At 39.8% G+C, this 14,585-nt stretch overlaps 1 protein-coding gene across 2 annotated transcripts in view; it reads left to right on the forward strand.

The window, feature by feature from the left end:
• The window catches only part of cltcl1 (clathrin, heavy chain-like 1), a 29,098-nt gene extending 15,866 nt beyond the window's left edge, over positions 1–13,232 (forward strand). The window contains exons 14-32 of one of the 2 annotated variants that reach the window (XM_028577209.1): positions 59–222; positions 337–462; positions 567–709; positions 1,686–1,920; positions 2,013–2,135; positions 2,225–2,370; positions 2,760–2,943; positions 3,385–3,577; positions 3,684–3,841; positions 3,964–4,128; positions 4,717–4,992; positions 5,638–5,787; positions 5,872–6,003; positions 6,118–6,228; positions 7,235–7,405; positions 7,949–8,170; positions 8,595–8,621; positions 11,672–11,747; positions 12,355–13,232. In XM_028577209.1, the coding sequence (XP_028433010.1) occupies positions 59–222; positions 337–462; positions 567–709; positions 1,686–1,920; positions 2,013–2,135; positions 2,225–2,370; positions 2,760–2,943; positions 3,385–3,577; positions 3,684–3,841; positions 3,964–4,128; positions 4,717–4,992; positions 5,638–5,787; positions 5,872–6,003; positions 6,118–6,228; positions 7,235–7,405; positions 7,949–8,170; positions 8,595–8,621; positions 11,672–11,747; positions 12,355–12,479 (2,927 nt within the window). In that variant the 3' untranslated portion in view covers positions 12,480–13,232. The remainder of the gene's footprint in view (positions 1–58; positions 223–336; positions 463–566; positions 710–1,685; positions 1,921–2,012; positions 2,136–2,224; positions 2,371–2,759; positions 2,944–3,384; positions 3,578–3,683; positions 3,842–3,963; positions 4,129–4,716; positions 4,993–5,637; positions 5,788–5,871; positions 6,004–6,117; positions 6,229–7,234; positions 7,406–7,948; positions 8,171–8,594; positions 8,622–11,671; positions 11,748–12,354) is intronic. The other variant, XM_028577210.1, reaches the window with a different exon arrangement.
• Positions 13,233–14,585: the final 1,353 nt, after the last annotated feature.

Here is a 14,585-nt window from a genome sequence, read left to right on the forward strand (position 1 = left end):
TTACGTTATCATAGATTGAGCTGACTTTTGTGCTGTTTCTCCCATTTCTCTATTCAAGGCTTGTTTTACTTCCTTGGCTCGATTGTGAATTTCAGCCAGGAGCCTGACGTTCACTTTAAGTACATCCAGGCTGCCTGCAAAACAGGCCAGATCAAAGAAGTGGAGAGAATCTGTAGAGAGAGCAACTGCTACGACCCAGAGAGGGTTAAAAACTTCCTCAAGGTAAAAATGATCCCTCATGTCAGAGTGTTCTTGATTGATTTTATCATTCAGCAGCAAATTTGTGATGAATTACCCATTTGATACAGTTTAATCTCATGTTTCTTCTCTTCGTAGGAGGCCAAGCTAACAGACCAGCTTCCTCTCATCATTGTGTGTGATCGCTTTGACTTTGTCCACGACCTGGTGCTCTACCTCTACCGCAACAGTCTACAAAAATACATTGAAATCTACGTACAGAAAGTAAGATCAAGTCTTTATACGTTGCTGGTTACCACTTAATCCAAGCTTCATTTGGGCTGAATGTTGACATCATTATTTAGAATTTGTTTACATTTTTTTTTTAGGTGAACCCCAGTCGTTTACCAGTGGTGATAGGCGGTCTGTTGGATGTTGACTGTGCCGAGGATGTCATTAAGAACCTGATCATGGTTGTCAGAGGGCAGTTTTCCACTGATGAGCTGGTGGAGGAGGTAGAGAAGAGGAATAGGTAAGACTAAATGATAAATGGTAAAAATGGTAAATGGCTTGCATAGTTACTTCTGTATGTCTCATTAGATTCAACATCTGATTAATACTTGTCCATTAAAGTGACTTGGTACTTATGGCAAAAGCATAATTTGCAGCCCCGTAGGTACATAATAGGTTAAAAATGTAACTAGATGTAGTGGTTTGTTGGCAAGACATGTTTGTGTCTGTTTGAACCGCTTAATTTTTTTACGTTTTTCCAGAATGCACCACTTAAAATAAAAAACTAATAAAACTAATAAAAAATAAAAATAAAAACTGACTTCAAAAATAATAATCTCTTTCTAAATAATGCTTGAGATGATCAACAACAGTCAGAAGAACCTTGCCTGCAGGAATTGAAATATTTATTATAGTGTCAGCGAAAGACAAACAGAGGAGAGGTGAAACATGCAGACAAGTAAATATGAAGAAATACAAAGGTTTTTGTGTTTGTCTTTTGCTCTGTGTACGCTCAGCAGTTTCTGCTTTACAGAAGCTGGAATAAATATTTAAATTTTAGCACACAAGGTGCCTTCGATGCTGATTCTCCCTGGGCTTTTGGAGGCCCGTGTTTTACGCAGATAGCTCAATAACGCTCAACAAATTAGCTCTTCCTTATCCAGTGAAGCTAGTTTCACTGCAAACCCATTGTTACAACTCTGTATTAGAAAGTAATTGTGAGAGAATGTGAACATAAATACTTCCAGTATAGCATGACAGTGTTGAATGCACAACACTGCCATCTAGTTTTGTGTCAGTGCATTACACTACAGTAGCAGTAACAGTGAGACATCAACCCAAAGATATAATTTACGCTTCACACCACCAGTATCAAGGGTTAGAGAGCATTCTTCATCAGATGAATGTTAGTTTAAAGCTTCTTCTAAATGCTGCATATTATGTGATTTAGTGAAGATGATTTTTCAAAACAGTGTATATTTCTATTATCTTCTCAGGTTAAAACTTCTATTGCCATGGCTGGAGTCCCGTATCCACGATGGATGTGAGGAGCCGGCTACCCACAATGCCCTGGCCAAGATCTACATTGACAGCAACAACACACCCGAACGCTTCCTGAAGGAGAACACGTTCTACAACAGCGCCGTGGTCGGAAAATACTGCGAGAAGAGAGACCCCCACCTGGCCTGTGTGGCTTATGAGAGAGGACAGTGTGACCTGGAGCTCATCAAAGTGTGTACATCACATTATGCAGCATTTAGAGGAAGATTTACATCATTCTAACATAGATACATCTTTAATCACTTTATATGTTTTCTTCTCAGGTGTGCAATGAGAACTCTTTATTCAAGAGTGAGGCTCGATATCTTGTGCGACGGAAAGATCCAGAGCTTTGGGCGAATGTGTTAGAAGAAAACAACCCCTTCAGAAGACAACTCATCGACCAGGTTAGGTGTCCTCCAGCTCCACTCCTGAAGTAATGCAGGATGTGAATGTTTTTCCAGTGTTTATTGGATGTATTCTATTCTTATCTCAGGTGGTGCAGACAGCACTGTCAGAGACCCAGGACCCAGAGGAGGTGTCAGTCACAGTCAAGGCCTTCATGACTGCGGACCTGCCCAACGAGCTGATCGAACTGCTGGAGAAGATTGTACTTGATAACTCTGTCTTCAGTGAACACAGGTACAGCAGGCTTTCAGCTTGTCATTATCATCATAATCAAATCAAATTAATATTTCTGTATATCTGTATCACTGTCTCTGTGTTCTAACCGGCAGCGGTAAATGGCCGCCCACCTAGAGCCTGGGTCTGTCCAAGGTTACTGCCTGTAAAAAGCAAGTTTTTCCTCGCCACTGTAGCACCAAACGCTTGTTCGTGGGAAATTGAAATTGTTGGGTCTTTGTAAATTATAGTGTGGCCTAGACCTACTTTGTCTGTAAAATGTCCTGAGATAACTCCTGTTGTGATTTGACACTATAAATACAATTGAATTGAATTGAAAATTGAATAATAATTTAACCACATTACTTGTCATCTTTTTAATAATCCCCCTGTTCTTGGTATTTTCCCAGAAACCTCCAGAACCTGCTGATTTTGACGGCCATCAAGGCCGACCGCACTCGTGTTATGGAGTACATTAACAGGCTAGACAACTACGATGCTCCAGACATTGCTAATATTGCCATCAGCAATGAGCTCTTTGAAGAAGCGTTTGCCATTTTCAAGAAGTTTGATGTCAACACCTCAGCCATACAGGTAAAATAAAAGTAATAATGCTCCAGCTGCACTGATAATATTCTATATATATAATAAAGTTCTTCAGTAAGTGTATTGGCTAAAGTTGATTACTGATCAGAGTACTTCTTTTATTTGACATTCTGCAGTATAACATAATGTTACATTAATATATGCATCAGTTGTCTTTATGGTTACCCCAGTCTAGCACAAGTTGTAGAATTTTTATCATCTTTTTTTTGTAAGGAATCTCTTCACTTACACATTTTTAGCAGAGGATTTGTATAACTCTCCCCAAGGCTCAAACCATTGAAAGTATTGATTAATTTGCCAATACTGAGTATGAGTATTTAAAATCTGTATTGGCAATTGATGCTGCAGGTTGTATTATTGCATCTTTCTTAAAACCTTCCTGTATTTCAGATTGTATAATGCAACTCTATCCTTTCCTCATGTCTCTAGGTATTGATAGAGCACATAGGGAACTTAGATCGTGCCTATGAGTTTGCCGAGCGCTGTAACGAGCCTGCGGTGTGGAGCCAGTTAGCCAGAGCTCAGCTCCAAAGAGACCTGGTCAAGGAGGCCATTGACTCGTATATCAAAGCCGTTGACCCTTCAGCGTACATGGAGGTGGTCAACGCGGCCAGCAAGAACAGTAAGCCTTTGCTTTGCAGTATAACTGTTACACACCAGCAGCTCACAATAATGGTCTTTCTTGTTTGATTGATCTGAGTTGATCTTTAAGGTGGTGTGTTTTGCAGATAACTGGGAAGACTTGGTTAAATTCCTTCAGATGGCTCGAAAGAAAGCGAGAGAGTCTTACGTGGAGACAGAGCTGATCTTTGCTTTAGCTAAAACAAACCGTCTGGCGGAGCTGGAAGAGTTTGTCAGTGGGCCCAACAATGCTCACATACAGCAGGTAAGAAAAACATCACAGCTGTAGCGGTAAGAGGATTATGTAAGAGAATGTGCATGCTGTTCTTTGCCTTACACCTGGTAGTAACTGCACATCTATCTGCTAATTTCTCTCTCATTCTCCAGGTGGGCGATAGATGTTATGATGAGGGAATGTATGAAGCAGCCAAGCTCTTGTACAACAATGTGTCCAACTTTGCGCGCCTCGCATCCACACTAGTCCACCTCGGAGAGTACCAGGCAGCTGTGGACAGCGCCAGGAAAGCCAACAGCACACGTACATGGAAGGAGGTAACTGGCCCACAAAAAAGTTTAGCTTCTTTTCAACTGGCCTTTGCCTGATGATGGATTATTGGGATTATTTCTTTTTCATCATAGAAGGTTTTATCATCTTTTATCAGACTAAAACGCTAAAACGTGATACTGCATATTTTAAGATCAAATAGTATCTGATACTGTATTGGTTTGTCAAATTTGAGCACCTCCCCATACTCCTTAAGTAATTACTACTGGGAAAACTGATATATCTGACTTGGTCTTAAGTATTACAACAATGCCTGGAAAAGTAAACAAACATTGATGACCTCATGCCAGGTCTAACATTTAAGGTAATTAAATGCAAATGTAATTGGTATAATACTATATTGGCCACACATAGTATTTTCTTTTATTATCCCATATCATGTGAACAAGCCAGAGAAGCACTGTTAGAGCCTCGTGGGAGATGTAGTTTTTGAATGCTAGCAACCTGATTAGCTTTATTTTTATTTTTGTCAACATTAAGATATATACATTTTTTACTATTTAGTATAGTTGGAGATTCTCATTTATTAGAATATGGACAGAAGATTTCAGGAATATCCTCTCTCCGATCATCAGGTGTGTTTTGCATGTGTGGATGGCGAGGAGTTTCGGCTGGCACAAATCTGCGGCCTTCACATAGTGATCCACGCTGACGAGCTGGAGGACCTGATCAGCTACTACCAGGACCGCGGGTACTTTGAGGAACTCATTGCTCTGCTGGAGGCTGCGCTGGGTCTGGAGAGGGCCCACATGGGCATGTTCACCGAGCTCGCCATCCTCTACTCAAAGTTCAAGCCTCAGAAGATGAGGGAGCACCTGGAGCTCTTCTGGTCCAGAGTCAACATCCCAAAGGTAGAGCATGCCTCTGTGTCTGTTCGCTTTCTAAAGAATTCTGTCTTTTGTAAAAAGTCAAAGAGTTCATCACACACAAGGAGGCAGCTTATGTGCCGTGAACTCCTTTGATTTATTACTCTGCAAAGATTTCTGCTTCTTCTCAGCACCCTGAAAGGAAAGTAATAGTGAGCACAGAAGATCCTTTCTAAATGGTTGCCTTGAAAGTACTAGATTTAAAAAAAAAAAAAAAAAAAAAAAGTACTTGTTTAAAATGTAGTACCTGCATTGGCCAACATTCCTCAGTTTGTTGGACTTCATCCTGTTGATTGATCAACACTCACGATTAAAAACCCAGAGATACATGTCAGTTACCAAGGTAGGGGAATTAAAAGAAATCATTCTTACCCGATTTTTGGATCTAACAATATCTTGTGTTAAAAACAGGTTTAGTGTCTTTTCATTTGTTCGATCTTGTGAGGAGTTTTTCTGCTTCTCTAAAGCACTTTAGATTTGGAGAAAAGGGTCTATATAATGTCATGTTTTAGCCAAACATACCAAATTTGAGTCCATGAATTTAACCAAACAAAACTTTGACAAAAAGACTGCTTCAATTTGAAACCTGACTGACTTTGACATTGTCCTGCGTTTTTCTGTGTCTACCAGGTTCTTCGTGCAGCAGAGCAGTCTCATCTGTGGGCAGAGCTGGTTTTCCTCTATGATAAATATGAGGAGTTTGACAACGCTGCCATCACAATGATGTCTCATCCGACAGATGCTTGGAAAGAAGGGCTGTTCAAGGACATTATTGCCAAGGTAAAAGTGTGACTGAACTGTTCATTTCCTTCTCAAACATCTTTACGTTTTGTGATCTTTATATGTATTGTTATTTCTCCTCAGGTTGCCAATGTGGAGTTGTACTATAAATGTCTTTCCTTCTATCTGGAATACAAACCCCTCTTTCTGAATGACCTGTTGACCATTCTGTCTCCGCGGTTGGACCACAGCCGAGCTGTCACATTTTTCAGCAAGGTAACCAGCGGCGAGGTCAACCACTGTGAACCAAACCTTCTGTATTTTTCTTTACATTCAGTATGCAGTGAATAACAGGATTGACATGATTACGGGTTGTTTTTGCTCGACCAGATGAACCAGCTGAAGTTGATCAAGCCTTACCTGAGGTCTGTCCAGAATCACAACAACAAGTCCGTCAATGAAGCCCTAAACAACCTGCTGACAGAGGAGGAAGACTACCAGGTCTCTCAGCCATTTTGTTACTGATGTTTATTTTAATTTTATTTATTTCAGGTTAATAATACATAAAAGTAAAATGAGCCAGAATTAATCTGGGGGCTATTTTACATCCACTGTCCCAGGACTGGTGGTAAGAGTTCACCCTAAAAAGAGATAAAAGTATTAAGCTATATATAATACGGACAGATTTGGCCCTATACAATAAAAGTTGATTATACTAATGCTAAAAGACAACCACATAAAAACAAGAACAGTTGGTTAAGATCAAAACCAGGACACACACACTGAACTGAACTGTCAAACCAGATAACAAACAAAGCACAATAGCATTGACATTTTGTTGGACATGCACAAAAAAGACATTGCTGGGACAGTAACAAGCAACAGAAGAGTTGTGAATAGTGACAGACAATCTCACAGGCAGAGCACAAAAAAAACACAGACAGGCAGAGCAGGAGAGATGGCAGCAAGTTTAAGTGCCTAAATGAATATTGACAAATGCTGACTACTTGTTAGCCACTTCTTATGTTATGTTTAAAAGAGTCATACGTTTTAAAATTTTGAATGTGGCTTGGGATGGAGTACCACCTACGAGTAACCTTAACTGATAAAACTGTTTGACCAAATGTGCTTTTCCTTAACGGGACAACGCAGTCACTCTTGCTGCACTCCGTGTGGACCTGTAAGCAGTTGGTGCTGTGTTCACAAACTGGCTCAGTACAATACAACGTTGAAAATAGAAGGCAGACAAAATAATGCAAACACATGATGAAAAGAGACTTAAACTTTCCCAGTAGCTAGTCAATTATGTTGCCTATTCCCTGCATGTTGTAGATGACATTTGAGTATTGAAATAGTAAATTTAAATAGTGGTAAATTTACCCAGCTTCTGTGGTCACTAGGTCGCACTGCTGAGCTCCGGTTACAAGAAACTAACTGGTTCAGGTATCCCTTGTCTCACTTTTTGGTCTGTGATGTAATATTCTTTCATTATGTGTGTTATCCACAGGGCCTGAGAGCATCCATCGATGCCTATGATAACTTTGATACCATTGGCCTGGCGCAGAGGTTAGAGAAACATGAACTGATTGAGTTCAGACGTATTGCTGCCTACCTGTACAAGGGCAACAACCGCTGGAGACAGAGTGTAGAGCTCTGCAAGAAGGACAAACTCTACAAGGTAAGAAAAAAAAAAAATTAATGACAATATTTGAGAAAAGCTCTTACACGTACCTCCATGTTCCTATAGATGGCACTGTTTGTTTGTTTATTGGTTAGATAGATAGAAGATATACAGTATTTGGAGATGCAAGGAAAAAAAAAATTAATGACAATATTTGAGAAAAGCTCTTACACGTACCTCCATGTTCCTATAGATGGCACTGTTTGTTTGTGTATTGGTTAGATAGATAGAAGATATACAGTATTTGGAGATGCAAGGAAAAAAAAAATTAATGACAATATTTGAGAAAAGCTCTTACACGTACCTCCATGTTCCTATAGATGGCACTGTTTGTTTGTTTATTGGTTAGATAGATAGAAGATATACAGTATTTGGAGATGCAGTAGATACATGGACCAACTAACATCAAGTAAAGACAGCAAAAGCAAATCATGTCAGTGCTTTTCTCTCCAGGTCTTCACAGAAACAATTGTTTAGACAACTTCTAAAACTTGAATGCTTTAATGATAATTAAACACACTGTATTCCCATCTTTCCCAGGATGCAATGCTGTACGTCGCAGAGTCTAAGGATACAGAGCTGGCAGAAACTCTGCTCCAGTGGTTCCTGGAGGAGGGCAGGAAGGAGTGCTTCGCTGCCTGCTTGTTCGCCTCCTATGACCTGCTGCACCCTGATGTAGTGCTGGAGCTGGCCTGGAGGCACAACATCATGGACTTTGCCATGCCATACTTCATCCAGGTCATGAGAGAGTACCTGACAAAGGTTAGTACTCCATTGAAGAACAATACAAAGAGTTATTGTTCTTTATTGTTAATTTTAAGTTTCAGTTTTTAACTTAAAAGTATTATTTAATTATAGTATTTCTTTTAGAGGAAACAAGTTTGAAATTCTGCATTTTTACTGTGTACTAAAATTGGTTTATTTTTCTTAAATTGTTTAATTTCCTGAAGAAACCTGTACTGACAGGTGAGAGGTGGACAATAGTCTGTAATATCTCCTGGAGGTATTGACAAACAGGTCATACTGGGAATTGTAGTTTACAAAGATAAGGCTTTCTTATGTACTGTAATGGTAGTTGAGTGTATATTTGCCAGTGAACTCCCTCTGGTGTCCATGATGATTCCTAAAATGTTGACCTGTAGACATGTGAGGTCACTTGAGGTCATCTCTTTGGGTTCTTTTCCAGGTTGATGAGTTTGCAGCGAAGGTGACGGTCTCTGGCCCTCTTTTTATTTCTCTTATGTGTTCTGTCTCTTTTTTGTTGTAACTTATCTCTTAGGTTTCTGATGTAGGAACCTAGCATGGACTGTAGACTGAGTACGGCCTAACTAGCTCTGGTCTTGGAGAGCTGTAGTGGTTTGTGCAGGCTTTTGTTCCACTTCAGCACCAACACAACATGTTTTTAATACATTGTCATTGCATTCTTATTTTCAAATAAAGGCTTTCATGAAATGAAATAGGCAAAAGCCAGATGAGCACTGCTGTCTATTGATTCTCAGTGCAAAAACAAAAAAGCAACAGGCTAAATGTGAAAATAGCTCATTGCATATATGAAGTAGCATCTCTTCTTCTGCAGTTTCTACAGTGGAGCTGATTAGAGAGAAAGTTCATGACTAGAACAGTTTAAGAACCATTATATGAAGGAATATATGTTAACAACGCAAATATAATTAGCTGCTACAGTTAAGGAAGATGGGTGCTGCTTATGTGGGATTAAAAAAATTCAACATGTGCAATAGTTTGGTAGGTTATAATGTATTTTCTATAGACCCCTAACTTGCCGGCATTTTATGATTGAAGGTTGAACTGACTTCGAGATTTACACTGTATCCAGGAGGTGTAACATGGTCTTAAGAGTCTCGGACCAGTTGAGAGCCCACTAACTTTAAACGCTGTGTTGATGGAGTCAAAGCCTGTGCACCATCTTGTTCTTCAGGACCAGGACTAGCCTGTCCTGGCCTGACAGATACCTCTCACCCTCTAACTCCTCTCTTTTGGGGCTGCATCTACACCTGTAGTGTTAAGTGGCATTAAAAAAGAACAACTAACAGTTTCAGTTGCACTGATGCAAAATCATGAGATATTTTTCCACCTGGCTAATGCTCTCCAAAGACCAGACATGAATGCGGATAAAGTGAGCAAGCCACTCTGGACTTGTTAGATGCATCCCCATGTTTCTAACTCCAGGTTAACAACTTTTAGTTTCAAATATTTAACTGTTAGACCAGTGCAGGGCTACAAACACTAACTAAAAGTTCCTCTGTCTCTGGGGAAATCCTCTCAGTCTATTTCAGCTAATCAGACACTTTATTTTAGAAAGACCAATTGCTTTGTTGCATAAATGACTGGTCAAACTGGTTGTGATGGAATCAGTGCAGCCATTCAGGAAGTGAAATAGCAACTTATTGTTTTAAACTTTGGAGTAGTTGAACACCAAATACAGTACCAAGAGACAGCAGTAAAGTTGTACCAACATTTTGTGTTGGCAATCGATAGGCAGCATAGCCAAATGATGTCTTGTTTTATATACAAAAAATACATCCATTTCTTTTTTTCAAATCTGCATTTCAGAAATTATTTTTCATTCACAAGCTATATAATGTTTTGTCATATACAGCAAAGTGCATTACAGGTGCTCTTTAACCATTTCACCCTTTTGTCCAATTTTTTTTCTTCTTCATTTCTTAAAAATTATGACCCAACAGAAATTCAACCTTTTTTATTCTAAATTATTTAACAGAACCATTGTTTACATTAATCTCCACTTACATCAGAAACCTTTTGTATTCAGCTGTCTCCGAAGTTGAAGCACAATGCCGGATTATTGCTTACACTATTGCACTTAATGACAAGGAAAATTGGCACTACAACCAACTCACTGCACAAACACTGTATGCCTGGCAAAGGATGAGCTTAACTTGTGAGCTTCTGATATAAAGCTTGGTTTTAGTACAGCAGAATGAAAAACACTTAATGTAACTCTGTCAGGAGGGCCTGCTCACAGGATGCATGTGGAAGCTTTGTCATTTATTGATATGGTAACCGTGAATGGCTGGAAATGTAGCATCAGCAGATAGGCATGTATAGCTTCTCCTTTACTTAATACACAATGTAATATTTCTTTAACCTTGAAACCCACTATCATTTTACTTTTCAGTTCACCCAAATACCAAAACAAAATAAAACATTTCCCCCAGTGGTTTCTAGCCATGGTGTAGTTTTGGTATTCTTTGTTTTACCTGACATTGCCCCGTCCCATTGAATCTGCTTTTATTTCTGGTGCTCAAAACATAAGAAAATGACATTTTAGAAAATCAAAATGCAGTGCCTTTCCAAATAAGATGTCCTTGTTATCTTATTATTCATAATAACCCGCATACCTTGTTGTCAACAGTGTTCATTGGAAACTATTTTCTGCAGAATGTAAAAAATGGTGACAACTGTCAATCGTGAGGTCTGAGAATTATTTGATGAGGAACAAGGACATCGAATCTGGAGAGAGATATTGCTTTGGAGTGTTTTTAAAATGTAATTTTAGTGCTTTGAGCAGCATAAATGAAATGTTATTCCACTTAATTGAATTGGGGTGGTAGGAGTAAAAGTAATTCTCAGCAGTCGCTACCTGCATGGTTAGATAACACTAGGGGTTATTTTAATGTTTTTTGTGTGATTTGGAAAAATGGGCCCTTTTTTCTTGACTTAACATTTGTACTGGGAGCTGCATTAGAAATTCTCACCAAACCTGCATGGCATCTTCTCTCAGGTAACCTTAGCTGCACTGTGAAGTATTGTGTGTAGTTTTGTCTTTCAGAAGTGGGTATGATATATGTACCATGTTAACCAGTCATATTTATCAGCATTTATTTGTGTAATATGAAATATAAACTTTAGTGTAGTCTTACAACTGAAGCATTTAGAGTTTCTGGTCTATTGTATAACATCAAATAAATTGCAATTTAAATAAAACTGGCACACTGTGATCACTACATTGTAGGTGTCTAGCAAAAATATTTTATTTAGAATATTTTCTTTTTTATTGACAGCTGTTTTATGATGTTACTAATGGGCCATGGGACACATTTTGAAATTTGCATTTGAAATCTTTGCTTGGATTTATGTTTAAACAGCCTGCAAAACTGAGTACATGGAGTTACAAGATTTCTGTAGGATACCTACAATGTATGAAATCACGCTTTTTTTGCAATCTGCGGTGTGTGTGAATGAGCCTGGTCTGAGCTATTCTCTTGTCTTCGTTGCCCTCAGGTGGACAAACTGGAGGAGGCAGACAGCCAAAGGAAAACTGAAGAGGAAGTGACAGAGCCTCAGCCGATAGTGTTTGGTATGTTAGGTTTACAGGCAGACAATTGTGGTTCCTAAATAGGAGAACACTGCCACCCGCTGTGATAACAGCAGGATGTGAGCTGCTGTATTTATCTGTCTGTAACAAACTGTCTGTAAAACCTGGGTGGAAAATGGCTGCTATTGTCTTTTCCAGATGAAAATGAGACCGAGAAGATTTGTCACTTACATTTACAATGTTTTTTTGTTTACGCCATGAAGAAACAACATAATTGAATTGTTTTTGCAATTGCACATTTTGTATGTCTATCTATTTTTTACATTTTACAATATTAAAAAGAATGAATGTTGCCTTCCAGCCAAGTTCACCCATATTGAACAAAGACACCTGTTTGTGATCAAGCAAGCAGCAATTGTTGTCACTTAGTAAGGGCTTTTACCCTATGATGGTCAGTACACACTCTGGTGCCCTGGAAACTGAAAACCTAATTACTAAGACATCCACTTTTGTAAAAAAATAAATAAAAAAAAATAAAAAAGATGTGTGAAGGGCAGTAAACAAAAACAGTGTAATGTGCACTTATTTCTAAAAAAAAGTTGAAATTGTGTCTATTAGCATGTAACACTGTGTGTGTTTGTGTGAGCAGGCCAGCAGCTGATGTTGCCTGCCTCTCCTGCTCCAGTGGCTCCCCAGCCAGCGTACCCAGGCTACGGCTACCCCGCCGCCCCTGTGGGCTTCCCCGCTCAGCCCGCTTATGGCTTCAACATGTAGAGGCCTGACCGCGCCTCTTCCACCCCTCTCCCCCTGCACACACTCACACACTTTGGACCTGAACCAGACTGAACCGTGCTGCTCTGGGTCTCAACTGGCGGCACAGAGACCCCTGAAACTTAACCGGGCCTTCATTCCCAATGAGACTCCACTGAAACTGCAATAGAAACCCTTCACCTCTACTTCCTACTACTACACACACACTTCAGAAAGACTGGCTGTTGCAAGGCTGTTGGAACATCCCTCCCTCCCTACTCTCTCTTTTCCATTTGGACATTATATCTGCATCACTGATCTACACAGCATGCAGTCACCTCTCAGCTCCTAGAGGGATTAACATACCGAAGATAACATTAGTGACACCAAACCACTCTGTCCTGTTGCTGTTCCATGTAGACTTTATTAACCATAGAGCAGCTTTTTATTTTTTTCCTAGAGATTCAGCACTGATGAGGAGGAGACTTTATTGAGGAGTGGAGGGAGCATGCGTGCGTCTCTCCCCTCCCTCCTAAAGCACTGCTACGGCCTTATGTAGTTTGATGAGGTGGCAAAACATGGGCTAATTTGTTCATGTTTAATTTCACAACTGTCTCATGCTCTGATTAGAAAGATGGCTACTGTGCAATAGTTTTGTTTGTCCTCTCACAACAGGTACAAAGTGTTTGCTGTATACGGACTAAGAACACTTGTCTATGAGGTTACGGTACTGTGTGTGTGTGTGTGTGTGTGTGTGTGTGTGTGTGTGTGTGTGTGTGTGTGTGTGTGTGTGTGTGTGTGTGTGTGTGTGTGTGTGTGTGTGTGTGTGTGTGTGTGTGTGTGTGTGTGTGTGTGTGTGTGTGTGTGTGTGTGTGTGTGTGTGTGTGTGTGTGTGTGTGTGTGTGTGTGTGTGTGTGTGTGTGTGTGTGTGTGTGTGTGTGTGTGTGTGTGTGTGTGTGTGTGGCCTCTAAAGCCTTTGAGGGATATGTCACCAAAACAAGAGACACTCAATAAAATGTCCACCCCCTTGCAGCTGCAAACCTTACGCTGGGTCAGAGCGGTCGATCTCGGACTCCGGATATCTGGAGTTTCAGGATGCTTGTGAGAAAAACACAAAAAAAAAAGAAAGGAGGTGGATTAAAAAATAATGCTATATGCTGTAGTCTGTGCATGTGCTGCCAAATTATAATGCTGCAACCAGGAGCACAATTTTCATGTTACTCTCAAGTATATCAAGTATTACTAATGTTGTCTCAAAAACTAAGTGATGTTCGATGAAACTTTGTCACCCGACTAACAGAAAGCAGTAATGAAGCTCTGACAGACTTGAGGAGATGACATTAGCTCACATCCTGGTGCCAGTTGATAAAAAAAAAAAAAATCATTATTCTTCTGAAAACAGTGTATAATTTAAGATGTATTGAAATACCTAACTAATCCAATAAGTCAAATATTATGGAAAAACTATATGTACTGTCTATAGTGTGTTGTTGTAGTCTTAAAAAGCATAATGATTTTTGTAAGAAAATGACAAAATGCAAAAACAGCAGGTTAATAAATGGCAAAGTCTTGAGGCAAGGCTGCTCAAAGTGGTGACAGTTCAGTTGATTGTTTACTTCCTGTGTTGTCCGACAGTATACGATACACTGAGTTCTGTCCTGCAGTGGTGTCAACTTTGGATTTGTCAAAACAGAAAGCAAAAGCCTGAGCCGCACACGAAGCACTACCTTTATCTGCACAAAAGTCATGCATACAGAAAGAGGAATAAAGTTTACACACAGTGCTGTTGGTGCATTTTTGGAGTTCATTCACACCAGGAGACATATTTACAAGCCTCTGTTGTCTGTGTGTTTCTGAAGGGTCTATGTGGAGTTTTACAGTTGTGAACACTGTTTATGCCAGGGGGGTTTTCTGCTGCACCCTTATTTCCAGCTCCTTCTGGGCCCAGACTACATTTTAGTAACCAAGCTGCCAAGACCTGATTGATGGTTTCTGTCTCTGTGAGACCTGCAGCCTCTTTGTTATGAGAGGGTGGGGCTGGGCTGTTTGGACCTATTACTGCCTGCTGTTGGGGAAATGCGGCCGGTTTTGTTAGTAAAAGATTTAATAACAGAGGTGGAATCAGATTTG

The sequence above is a fragment of the Perca flavescens genome, chromosome 5 (assembly GCF_004354835.1).
Source record: "Perca flavescens isolate YP-PL-M2 chromosome 5, PFLA_1.0, whole genome shotgun sequence".
NCBI classification, from domain to species: Eukaryota; Metazoa; Chordata; class Actinopteri; order Perciformes; family Percidae; genus Perca; species Perca flavescens.